The sequence below is a fragment of the Chiloscyllium punctatum genome, chromosome 39 (assembly GCF_047496795.1).
Source record: "Chiloscyllium punctatum isolate Juve2018m chromosome 39, sChiPun1.3, whole genome shotgun sequence".
Taxonomy (NCBI): Eukaryota; Metazoa; Chordata; class Chondrichthyes; order Orectolobiformes; family Hemiscylliidae; genus Chiloscyllium; species Chiloscyllium punctatum.
The window spans coordinates 36,894,864-36,907,558 of record NC_092777.1 but is presented as its reverse complement, the minus strand read 5'-3'; the positions used below and the strand labels follow the sequence as shown (position 1 = coordinate 36,907,558).

Below are 12,695 nucleotides of genomic sequence, written 5' to 3'. Positions count from 1 at the left end.
AATTTGATTTTAATGTTGGTGTTCTATGTAAGAACCAAGTTTTGGACATATGAGACTATTATGTTGCAGTCACTTTAAAATCTGCATTAGTAATCCCACTTCACAATTACCCAACACACCTGTAGCTGCTTCTGCCACCAATTGCCATGAAAAGGAGAAAAGAGTAGCCTGCTGCTCATATTCGTGGCTCATAGCTCTTACTCAGTGATTTTCCACAATTGTATCATCAAGTGACTGGCATGTTCCTATGAATAATTTTTCTTTACAGTCATGAATTAATCAATTGGTTAGCTATCTTAAGGGACAATAAAACAAAATATAACTTTCACTATTAAGATAGCTATAGACATCCAACATCATCTTTGACAAAACAGCTAAAAGACTTTTGCTGTAACCAGTAGGTTGAATAAGAGGGAGCCAGTGACTGTCGTCTGCAGATTTTCAAGAGATTAGCACATATAATTAGGAGTCATGAGGTTAAGAGTAATAGTATTAGCATTGATTGAAAACAGGAGCTGAAATAAATGGCACATTCTCTGGTTGGACTTAAGCAGGATTCAACAAGGATCAATACTTGAATTTCAATGTTTGCAATCTATAGTAATGATTTAAATAGAATAAATGTAATGTATCCAGGTTTGCTGATGATACACAGTTAAGTGGGAAGGTAAGCGATGGGAAGTGCAGAGAAAGTTTGTACTCAACTGCTTTCTGGGTTGAGGCGCTTGACAAGATAAGCAGAATCTAGAATAGAGGATCACTGTCAGAGTGAGGCATTGACTAGTTAGAATGGAGATGAGACAATCATTAACTCAAAGGATTGTGAATCATTGGAATACCCTTAACCACAAAATGTATTCACTCAGAGTATATTCAAGATAGATGCTTATAGATGTTGTTTTGCTGAAGAAATCAAAAGGTATAATGAAGAGGAAGTTTAGGCAGAAGGTCAACCAGGATCTGGATGTATGATTCACAGAGGGCAAAGTGAAGTTCTCCTTTTTCTTCGGGCTCTTAGGACCATTTTAAGATCTTAAAAATCTGTCTCTGATTTAATTATCCAGAAAGGCCTTCTCAAAGGACTCTAATTCTTAAATCAATGAAATAGTGGAGAAAAATATTGGCATCAATAAAAGGTGATGTGGATATCATATACTTTCTATTGTTGCAAATTTGCTAAGCTCTACTTGAACTGAATTAAATTCCACAACACAAAAATGTTTAATTGTTGGAGTTTTGTATGTGATATTTTAATATTGAAAAACTATGAATTATGTTTTTTTAAGGGAAAAGAAATAATTGAATACTACCTAAAACAGCTCGAGGAAGAAGGAATAACTTACGTACCACGGTGGAACCCAGTAGTAAATACGAATGTGGAAAAGACTGTTTTTGTTCAGAAATTGACCTCCTCTCCAGCTGTGGCCATACCTGGCCGAGGTGATGCTGCTGTAAAGGAAGAACATGTTAACAAAGACTCAATTTCTGGTTCCAATAATTCACCTGATTCTCTCTCAGGAACTCCTGATGGTAAATAATTTTTTTAATGATAAAAATGCACCTTTATTTATTGATATTTACAGGACTATTGCACAGTCTGAAACTATGATCTGTGCTAATTTTATTGCATTTAGGTTCTTGGGGGAAAACTTGTTCTTTTTCCGTAAATATTTAAAGCTAAGTTGAAAAATATCTATTTTTGTGCCCTTGAAACAGATGTTCTTGTTAACCTAGATATAAAAAAGCTAGTGTGAAGTATTCAGAAAATAACATTTGTCTTTTCATCAATCTAAAATAAACATTAGGTAGTTAACTGGGTAATGGGCTTCCAGGTGAATTAAAATAATAAACTGATATATCATTTTGCACTTATGCTTTTAGATAAACTGGATGCTGATTATATCGAGCGTTATTTGGGTGACCTAACACCACTGCAGGAAAGCTGTCTCATTAGACTTCGAACGCGGCTTCAAGAAGCACATAAAGGCAAGGTAAGGGAATAATAGATGTAATAATCTACTGAAATAGCAAGGACACAAATTACTTCACCTTATTTTGTTGATTGCTTTATAGATAGTGGCCAGGGCACTGAAGATAACTCCTACTCTCCTTCAAAGTAGTGCCACAAAATATTTTACTTCTATCTAAGAGGCCAGGCTGAGCTTTGATTTAATGTTCCATTTGAAAAACAGCACCTCTGATAGTGTAGTGCACTCTCAGTACCTTACTGAAGTATGAACCTTGATCTTTGTGCCCAAATCCTTGAGTAAGACTTGAAACTACTATCTTCTGACTCAGGTGAACTATCGACAGGTCATGACTGAACACCGTGAAGGGATTAAAAGTGCAGAAAGAATCTATGCGAATCATTCCAGGGTTGGGACTCTTCCTTGGCAAGGGAAAATTGAGATGGATTTGATCGAGATTTAAAATCACAAGTGAGTCATGACCATTTAACTAGGCAAAGCTTTCATTGGTGGGAGGATTGAGAAAAGACAATGTAGAGGTTCAAGGTAATTGAGGAAAGAAGCTTTGGCAACATGAGAAAAAAAGTCTTTTCATATATCAAGTAGTTAGAATCTGGCATGCATTGTCTATGTGTATGGTGGAAGCACCTTCAATCTAGACATTCATGAGGGAGTTGGATTATTACTGGGAAAGAATGTGCAAGGCTATGGCAAAAGGCAGGGGAATGTAATTAGACGTATTGCCTCTGGAGAACTAGTGCAGATGTGACCAGCTGAATATCATCCTTCTGAGGTGTAACCTTGCTATAATTCTGTTTGTTATCAGGGTGCTTTCATCTTTCAGTGTGCAATAGGTCAAATGTTTTAGTTGTTTTTGTGTTAGCATAAAGATAACAATATTCTGTGCAGCTAATTCATGATAAAATCGAAACTCGGGCTTTATATATCAAAATGGCAGATTTTTGAAATTATACAGGAAATGTTATTTGATTACTAATTTTAAGATTTAAAGAGAGTAAATATGACTACAAGTTTTTTTTTTGTTGAGTATTGATAATGCACAAAGCTTGACAACTGATTTTTGTTTTCCCTAAATTGAGCTTATCAGAAAAACATGATTACTTCTGAAAAGTAATTAACAGTAGAATCCTTGTGGAACTACTTGAAACAGAAAATATTGTAAAATCACAAGTGCTTTTTCTTCTTCTGAAAATTACAATAATTTTTTCATACACAAGCTTGACCCTGTCAGGTAACTTTCATTTACATTCATGGAGTTTTGATGTTTGAAGTGGACCTTGGATAGAAGCTCTTTGTGTATAACAAGGGTTGAAATGCCAGAGTGCTCAATACCACTGGATGCTTTTTATCATCTCATTAGCACAATCTTTCACAATTTTGACATTTCCCAGCTTCCACACAAAAAGCTTAAATGATTTTACTTAATTTTCATTCTGTAAACAATCTGAATAAGTCAAAGACTTAAAAGGTAAGAGGAATGGAGTGGATGCCGCAAAATAAAGAGGGCTCATTGCAGTAAGTTTTACAGAGTAGTAGTGTTGAATGTGAAGTAGCAGTGGCTCCCCTTGACTTCTCGCCTGCCAATGTGTCGCTGTACTTGCCCTGTATACGTGCCTTTTTTAAAAAAGTTTTGGTTTGAAGAAGGCAATTTGCCGATTCATTATTTGACTTGCACTGATAAAATATGACTTTTAAAATACTGATAAAATACTGATCTTGTTGCATTTGGAACCATTTTAAAATTTTATTAATTGTATTTTATGAAATTCAATATTTATAATGTAGTCAGCAGACTGCAATTTTAATGTGAGATTTGGATGAGAAGCTGTGGTACTTGGATAAAAGTCTGATCGAGTAAACATCCATAAAGGAGGTATTGATTACATTCAGACCATCAGAGCATTGCTTTGTTCTTTCAATTGAGTAAATTTAATTATCATATAAACAGATCCCCAAAGATGAGCACATCCTACGGTTCTTAAGAGCACGTGACTTCAATATGGATAAAGCAAGGGAGCTTCTGTGCCAGTCTTTGACTTGGCGCAAACAACACAAAGTAGACTACCTCTTGGAAACATGGACACCACCTCAAGTGCTGCATGATTATTACACAGGAGGTTGGCATCACCATGATAAAGGTATGCCAGAAATACCATATATTCAATATATTACTTTCACCAACAGTATGATAGCATTACATAAATTTTATTTCCTTACAGAACTAGAATTTATTCATCTAAAAACTTATTGATAGCATTATGTTTCTTAATCAGATGCAAAGGTGACTGTATATGTAGTTTAAGGAGTACTTTTAAGTGGCTAATTTCAGCCTTGAATCATGACTGAAACTTTCTAATGTTTAAAATACAATATAAGGTGAGGTTTGTGTGAGTACCTTGTTAATATTTAGTTATGGTATATCCACTGTATGCACGAGTTCACGACTTGCAAATTTTCCTCTTTGCACCAACAAGTAGGTAGCAACAGAATTCAGCGTCTATGGGCAAGCTAATATATCCACATTTTTTAACCTGTAGTTTTAATGGGCTCTGCACTCGCAAATTTCATCATTCACGGGGATTCTCAGAAACAGAATCCTCGTGTATGGGGAGGAATTACCTCATATTTTGCTACAAAGTTAGTAATTTTAGTTTGTAGGAAATCAGAGCAATAGCCTTGTGCAAAAAGGAATCACTTTCTGGGCTAAGTTTAGGCATTAAACTACTGCTTGTCTACCTTAATTTTAACAGAAGAAACATGAAAGCTAAGGGAATAAAGTGTAGCTGATTATGTTGATATTTTGAGTGCTTATGGATTTTTATTCATTTGAGGTTATAGGAGCTAAGCCGAGCTCACTGCTGGAAATGCATGTTTGTTATACACTCCGTTTTAAATTGACAGCTTGGGGGTGCAGGCGGTGAGTGTGCAGCACTTCTTCCAGACAGTTTCAAGTGATTTTGAACACTCACTTCCAACATTGGCTGGAAAATTAGGAAAATGGTCTAACTAGAGCATTATGAAAAAATTGACATTGAGCCACCCAAAGTGATATTAGGGCAGATCGCCAAAGACAGAGTTTAAAGGAATGACTTAAAGAAGGAAAAACAATAGCGGGGCATTGAAATTTAGGGAGAAAATTCTCTGAAGGGCTTGGCAGCTGAAGGCATGGTCACCATGGAGTAAAATCGGGAATGCTCAAGAGAATAGAAATTAGTAGAGACCTTAGAGGTTTTGGTTTGGAGGAGATTAGCGATTGAGCGGTCACGATCATGGAAGATCTTGAAAGCTTAATTTTAATTTGAGAATCTCAGTTGGATACTGTAAGGATTAGGATCCTGAAAGCTCTTCAGGAAGATTAATTTCTAATTTGGTATTTTGCATGTTATAGTTGAGACTGGCAAAACAGTTTAATTATGTTTTGTTTTCTTACAGATGGAAGACCCTTGTATATCTTAAGACTTGGGCAGATGGATACCAAAGGGCTCGTCAGAGCACTTGGAGAGGAAGCACTGCTGCGGCACGTAAGTGTACTTCAATAATTTACTTTCTTGATTAAATTGACTTCATGTATATTTCCAGTATTCTCTCTGCTGAAATTGTGAAACTCTACAGTCAATAAAAATGCTGTTTTTAGTTTCTAGTTAATTATTACTGTATTAAAAGTGCTTTCTTTATATAACATTTAGAATTATGTTATTTTCACACTTGGGGTTTTTGCCGTTGTGAAGAGGATTGAGAATGATCAAACTCTATCTGATAGAAGAGCAGAGAGGATGATGATTTTATTTCTTTACTGTGCGTCAGCGTCAAAGTTGCCTGAGGTGCACATTGTCTACAAATCCAAACTGGATTCAATCTTTACAAATTATATTCTGGTATTTTTATTGTAGGAGCAGTAAATACACAATGTTAATTGGCGCAACATTTTTATGTTGGACAGTTCAGAAAACTTTACCTAGTTGACTGAATGATTATTAAGCCATTACAGAATGTTCATACATATATGATCACAGTGAGCTTTATCCTTTTCCCCAATTCTGCTAAATGCTAGGTAAACCAGAGAAATCTGTATTGCCAATGAAATGACAAACTGTCAAATTAATTTGAAGTTTCACTCATTTAATTTAAAGATTGCAATAAATGTATCTTTGTGTGCAACAAAGGATGGAGTTTTTAAACTTTAAATGAAGCAGTGATTTCAATACTTTCCTATTACACAATAGTGTGTTTATTACTTTATCCCAGTATTCAAGATTGGGCTTCATTTGTGCCATTTGTTTAGCTTCAGATAACATGACTTGTGTTGACTGAATTTTTGAAAGATAGGTGCTCACCACAGATTTTTAACTGCAATCATTCTATGACATTATTTCAACAAAATAAAATTGGAAATAATTAGAAAGCTTATCACGCACAACTATTATTTGTCAACTCTGTGGCATTTCATCATGCAGTTTATATTTTCTGAGATTATACATACTTGAAAACTTTTTTGTACCAGGCTGAAATCTCTCAAAGTTTATTGTAATCACAAAGAGCATGTTATATAAGCCTTTGAAGTAATCTTGTTAGCGTTATAAACTTGTTACCTTATCAAATGTAATCAGTTTAAAAGAGAGCCACATTTTGGATTATTTCCAAGTGTGTAGATCTGAGTCATTAGAATTTCTCTTGTCAATTATGGATGAATAGTGAGCAGCTTTTAATAATATGATTATGGAATTCATGATACCAAAGTGCTGTACAGGAAATTGTCTACTTGACATTGATCATTACTCTCTGGCAGTCTCAGTACGTTGTTGCAACCTTCAGTTTTACCCTGATTTCTTTATCTTTATGAATACCCCTACGCTATTTCATTGAAGTAATTATTTTAACTACTTTAAGCTTATAACTACTTTAAGCGGCCGTCCGGTCCACAACTGTCATTTTGAAGAATCTTAAAGATGGCATTTTGTGTGCACAAAGGAGCATTTTTTTCTGTTTGAAGAAATGGACTTAAAATAATCTACTTGGTGTAAAATTGGCATGAATCCAAATTTAAGTAGGGCAGAGGAGTTATACTAGAAAATCAGCATCAGTGCTAAGGAATCCATTAGGGCTCATCAGGGAGAGCCAGTAATAATTTGTAAAGGCTAAATAACATCTTATAAACATTGTTGAATTTTTTGAAATATTCTGTATGCACTCAAATTGCCAGGGATATTGTTGCCTCAGAGATTTGTATTTGTGCCCCTGTTCGCAATGTACACATGACTAGATTAAGGAATAGAGAATACAATAGCTACTTTTGCTGAAAATAGCAAGCTATGTAGCATAATAAATTGTGTAGTTTGGAGCAGAAATTTGCCATGGGGCATTGATAAATTGAGGGACAAACTGGCCTTCATTGTGGGGAAATTGTAATGCACTGTGGATTGTAATGCACTGTGGATCATAACAAGATTGATTAAACTATTTACTATATAATAAGTGGAACTGTATGGGAGTGGTGATGTTCTGGAGCCCAAATGAAGAAATCTGTAAAAGGTAAATGAAGTGTTGGCAGGAGTGCTTAATATACTACAGTTGTGGAATCCATCTGTATGATCCTTTTCATTAAACAACCAAAGGAGTGTAATAGAACAAAATTTAACACTGGACTACATAAGTATTAGGTCAGATGATCAAAAGACATCGGTTTTAAAGGGGGTGTTAAACGAGGGGAAAATGGTGTGGACAGCTTGGGGAATTATTGAATTTAGGTCTGGACAGTTGAAAGCACAAAACTAGTACTAATGCGATTTAGGAATGCTTGAAGCCGGAATTGGAGAATTTAACCTAGAGATTAGACCACATCATAGAGCTAAAGGAGGTGATAAAGGTAGGGAGGATTTTGAAAATGAATGTGGAAATTATTATGTCAAGAATTTGGTTGACGTGAAGCCGCTGAAGACAAGAAAAGCACAGGGAGAAAGATTTGACGCAAATGAGGATATAAGAGGTCGAGTTTTGAAAGATCTCAGGTTTGCATATCATAGGATGAGGCCAGGAGTGCATTGGAATAACCAAATCTAGAGATCACAAAGAAATGGATGACCATTTCAACAACATATCAGCTGAGGCAGGATAGAGTCACATGATATTATGGAGGTGCTGGTAGAGGTTCTTGGTGAGTGTCTGAATGATTTGTACGTGTGACAAATATGACACAAGTATTGCAAGCAGTTTGGTTAGCCTCAAGTGTTGTCAGGGAGAAAACTGGAGTTGGTGGCAAAGAAAATATGGTTTGCGATGAGGATGAAGGAGCAATATACATTTGGGAAGCAAAATCATGCTCAGGAATTTTGTGAATAAAGGGAAATGATGTGGTACCTTCCGAGGACTGAGGGTTCAGCGTCAATTTTGTTTTTGTTTTGAGGAGAGGGCTAACAAAAGTTATTTGGAAGAAACTATTACAATGCCCTATGGGAAGAGAGCCTTTAATAATATCAGTTAACATGGGAGCCAGGAAGGAAAATGGAATGGCCAGTAGCTTATTAAGTTCCAAAGAGCAAGAGATGGATGTTATGAAGACAGAATTAAAGGACATAGGTTTGAATTAGCAGCCAAAGCATGTGTGGACAGAAAAGCAGGATAATTAAATCTACGTAGTTGGCCAGAGTGTACATTCAATCAAGGTACTAAAACTTCGAGTTCCATGCAGGATAGAGAGGAACAAATATAGTGGTGGATGGGGAAATATTTAAAGTCAAAGTTATATGAAGTTGTACAAAACTGACAACAAATGGAAAACCAGGTACTCTGAGAGCAATGATGAGTGTATTTTCAGAAGTATTGAGTATTTTCTGCATCTATTAAATTTTCTATTGCTGGAGCCAGGGTGTCTATAGTTGACTGTGGATGAGACTCTTTGGAGTCAAAGCAGATAACTCTTGACAGTTCACCTGACAAAACAGTAGATCAAAGACAGTCTTTACATCACAGGTTATGTTTCAAAAAAGGAGTAGCCTGAGATTGACAAATTTCTTTAACAACGGTCTCTAGTGGCTGGTCGAAATGAGCAGGGTGCAAATAGCTGTTTTGCAATTACTCTGAACCACAGGATTGATCCATTGATGTCCTTGCCGCGTCAATATTGGTATTGTCTATTTCAGTTAGTGCATTGGGTAGAGGTAATTAATAGTCAGTAGTATTTAAACCCAAAGGACAAATTCATCCAAGTAGATGCAAATCTGCTTCTGCCAAAAGGGTGGAGGTAACCTTACATCTGTACAGAGATCTGTTTAGACTCCATTTGGAAACTGTATTAATTCCAAGGCAGCTGCAGGTGAATGTATTAACCTTGGAAGGATGTACTGTGCAGATTCAACAGTGTGACATGTGCAGTAAAAAGTATAAAAGTATGAGAACAGATTGCAAAATGTTTTATTTGCTGAATATACAAGTTTCAGGTCTGCATCTAGTTGAGGTATGTTAAGGTGGTCATAACAACAGTTAACAGAACAAGGGAACATAACCTTATAATTAAAACTACACTTTTCAGAAGTGATTTCAGAAAACATTTTCTCACACGCAAGAAGTGGAAATCTGGAGCTCCTTTCTCCAAAAGACTGGTAAGGCTAGGTCAATTGAAAAATGCAAAACTCACTAAGTTTTTATTTGGCAAGGGTGTTAAGAATTACAAGACCAAGGCAGAAAGGAGAAGTTGATGCTCAATGTGTTGAATGGCTACAAAAGGATTTTTTTTTAAAATGAAGCTTTGTGAGGTTATTTATAATTAAAACATCAATTTAGAAAACAAGGGGGTTCTTTTTCTTTTAAATTGGGGTTACACAAACTTATTTTGTTGAAATTTTTGTTCTGAATCAGGTTCTATCTATCAATGAAGAAGGATTAAGACGATGTGAGGAAAATACCAATGTGTTTGGAAGACCAATCAGGTAATCACTAGTTTAATCTTGGTCCCATTATCAATTAGTAGAGGAGGAAACAGTGTGGTGGTATTATCACTAGACTATTAATCCAGAGACCCAGGCAACATTCTGGGTACTTTGGTTCAAATCCCGCCATGATAGATGTTGGAATTTGAATTCAATAAAAATATGGAATTAACAGTCTAATGGTGATCATGAAACCATTTTTGATTGGGAAAACCCATCTGGTTCATTAATGTCCTTTAGGGAAGGAAACTACAATCCTTAGCTGGTCTGGACTGTAGGTGACTCCAGACCCACAGAAATGTGGTTGGACCTTAATTACCCTGTATGCAATTAAGGATGGGCAATAAATGCTGGTCTAGCCAGTGACACTCTCATCCTGTGAATGAATAAAAAAAAAGTATATAGCAATTAAGGACATGACTGGAAGAAACAATGTCATATTTATGTATTGCATTATTATATATGTTATCTTTAAGTTCAGTATCTCACATTGTTCTGCTCTTAATAATTTGGTTTTCTTAAATAGCTCTTGGACATGTTTGGTGGATTTAGAAGGCTTGAACATGAGACATCTGTGGCGACCTGGTGTAAAGGCACTGTTGAGAATAATTGAAGTTGTTGAAGCTAACTATCCAGAAACATTGGGTCGACTATTGATCCTTAGAGCACCTAGAGTGTTTCCAGTTCTTTGGACATTGGTAAGTTGTGTTGCAGCATCTGAGAAATAAATCATGAATTGTTTCATGTTTAAATCACCATGCATTTTAAATTGCAATACAGTGCCCTATTTTTTTAATTCCAGGTTAGTCCTTTCATTGATGACAATACAAGAAAGAAATTCCTCATCTATGCAGGAAATGACTACCAGGGGCCTGGAGGTCTGGTTGATTATATAGATAAAGAAGTGATCCCTGATTTCCTTGGAGGAGAATGCATGGTAAGAATTCACAACACAATCAGCTTTGTTTCTGAGGATACTGAGTCATAATTTATCAAAACTAAGTCACTTCACCTAATGAAGGAGCAGCATTTTGAAAATTTGTGATTTTGAATAAAGCTGTTGGACTCTGATCTGGTGTCATGTGACTTCTAACTTTGCCCACTCAACCCAACACTGGCACCTCCATATTAAGGGTCTGAAATGAGAATCTTACAAGTAGAAGTAGATGTCTCATTGAGTTTTACATATAAACAGTTGTGTTTTTGAGCTACCAATACCAAAAAGTTGAATGTGAAAAAGAATTGTAGAATGCTGTGATGAAAATCATGTCTGCTCCAGATACTGTCTGACTTGATGTGTTTTTTCCGTTCTTAGTTTGCAGTCCTTATTACTTTACTGAAGGGAAAATTGAGTGGATTGTTGATAAAAATGAATGAAATTATTTCAAAGAAGTCATTTTGATTTAGTGTGATATCTTTTCAAACTGATAAGACCTCTGCAAAGTTGTTTGACTTTGTTGGAGTATTTTGATTCCAAATAATGGAAAGTTGTTTAGAGTGGTGTTTTCTGGAAGGCAGATCTGCAGGGACGTATTAATTTTCATTCTTGCACATTTTCTTACAGGTAACAGGATTATGGGGTGAATGGCAAAACAAAGTGTTCCATTTAAAATAAGCAAACGTGTAGCAAAGTTTATAATTAGTATTGAGTTGAAACACTGCTGTACTCTATAACATGACAATCAAATGACCGCAATAGTTTTAATTTTGAGTGTTATCAATATCAGAAGCCTGACCTATTTATCTATTCTCTTGAATTTCCAATGTCATGTAATCCCCATGTTACTGTCCTGCAAAGAAGGGGGATGTCGCTATTTAAATACTTTCCCAACAGCTCAATTAAGATTGAGAACTTAACCTGTTGGAAATTAAGACCATTTTGGCAAAGTGCATTTTTTACTGTAGTATTTTAAATGGACAGAATTTGTTAAGGCGTTACTTAGAAGCATTCTGACCAGAGGGTCCTAGTTATCCAGTTTTTAGGTTACAGGAATATCTCTTTGCGTACTGTGTATGAATTTTTAAAAATTATTTAATGATTTATTTTACCTTTTTTAGTGTGAAGTTCCAGAGGGTGGTCTAATCCCCAAATCGATGTATAGAACAGCAGAAGAACTTGACAATGATGATATCAGACTATTGACTGAAACTATTTATCAGTCAGCAAGTGTTTTTAAAGGATCACCACATGAGGTAATATTTGTGCTGTCCTTTTAGCTGTTCACATTTCTATTCCTTAATATATTGTTTGTATTGTTGCTATTTTAACTTTAAACCCCATACCCTGATGGTTAAGATGAAATAGGGCACTTTATATTATTAATTACATTATATTTTGTTTTATTTGCGTCCAGCTATTAATTGAAATGGTGGAAGCATCTTCTGTGATAACCTGGGATTTTGATGTGGTGAAAGGCGATATTGCGTTTAACATCTACCATTCAAAACGAGCACCCCAGCTTCCCAAAAAGGATACCCTTGGAGCACATGGGTTAACAGGCCCTGGAGGAAATAACGTGCAGCTTATAGATAAGTCATGGCAACTGGGCAAGGACTATAGTATGGTGGAGCCCCCACTCATCTGTAAAGAAGGAGAAAGTGTGCAGGTCAGTTTGATAATACCAGAGGGCAACATTGAGAGGCCAGTGTAATCTGGTCCAATTTTTTAATTGTGCTATCCAGTGTGAAGCATTCCAAAAATTTATCTTTGCTGTAATGTTTAGTGTAAGTGGTTTTTGCATATTTTAAAACATATTAAAAAATATTTTATTATAAGGTTATAACC

The 12,695-nt window shown here is 35.7% G+C and overlaps 1 protein-coding gene across 1 annotated transcript in view; it reads left to right on the top strand.

Moving 5' to 3' along the window:
- The window catches only part of LOC140463958 (SEC14-like protein 1), a 51,377-nt gene that overhangs the window by 35,951 nt on the left and 2,731 nt on the right, over positions 1-12,695 (top strand). The window contains exons 6-14 of the mRNA XM_072558465.1: positions 1,287-1,530; positions 1,882-1,991; positions 3,937-4,126; positions 5,421-5,509; positions 9,840-9,910; positions 10,437-10,608; positions 10,713-10,847; positions 11,969-12,103; positions 12,265-12,516. Of these exons, the coding sequence (XP_072414566.1) occupies positions 1,287-1,530; positions 1,882-1,991; positions 3,937-4,126; positions 5,421-5,509; positions 9,840-9,910; positions 10,437-10,608; positions 10,713-10,847; positions 11,969-12,103; positions 12,265-12,516 (1,398 nt within the window). The remainder of the gene's footprint in view (positions 1-1,286; positions 1,531-1,881; positions 1,992-3,936; positions 4,127-5,420; positions 5,510-9,839; positions 9,911-10,436; positions 10,609-10,712; positions 10,848-11,968; positions 12,104-12,264; positions 12,517-12,695) is intronic.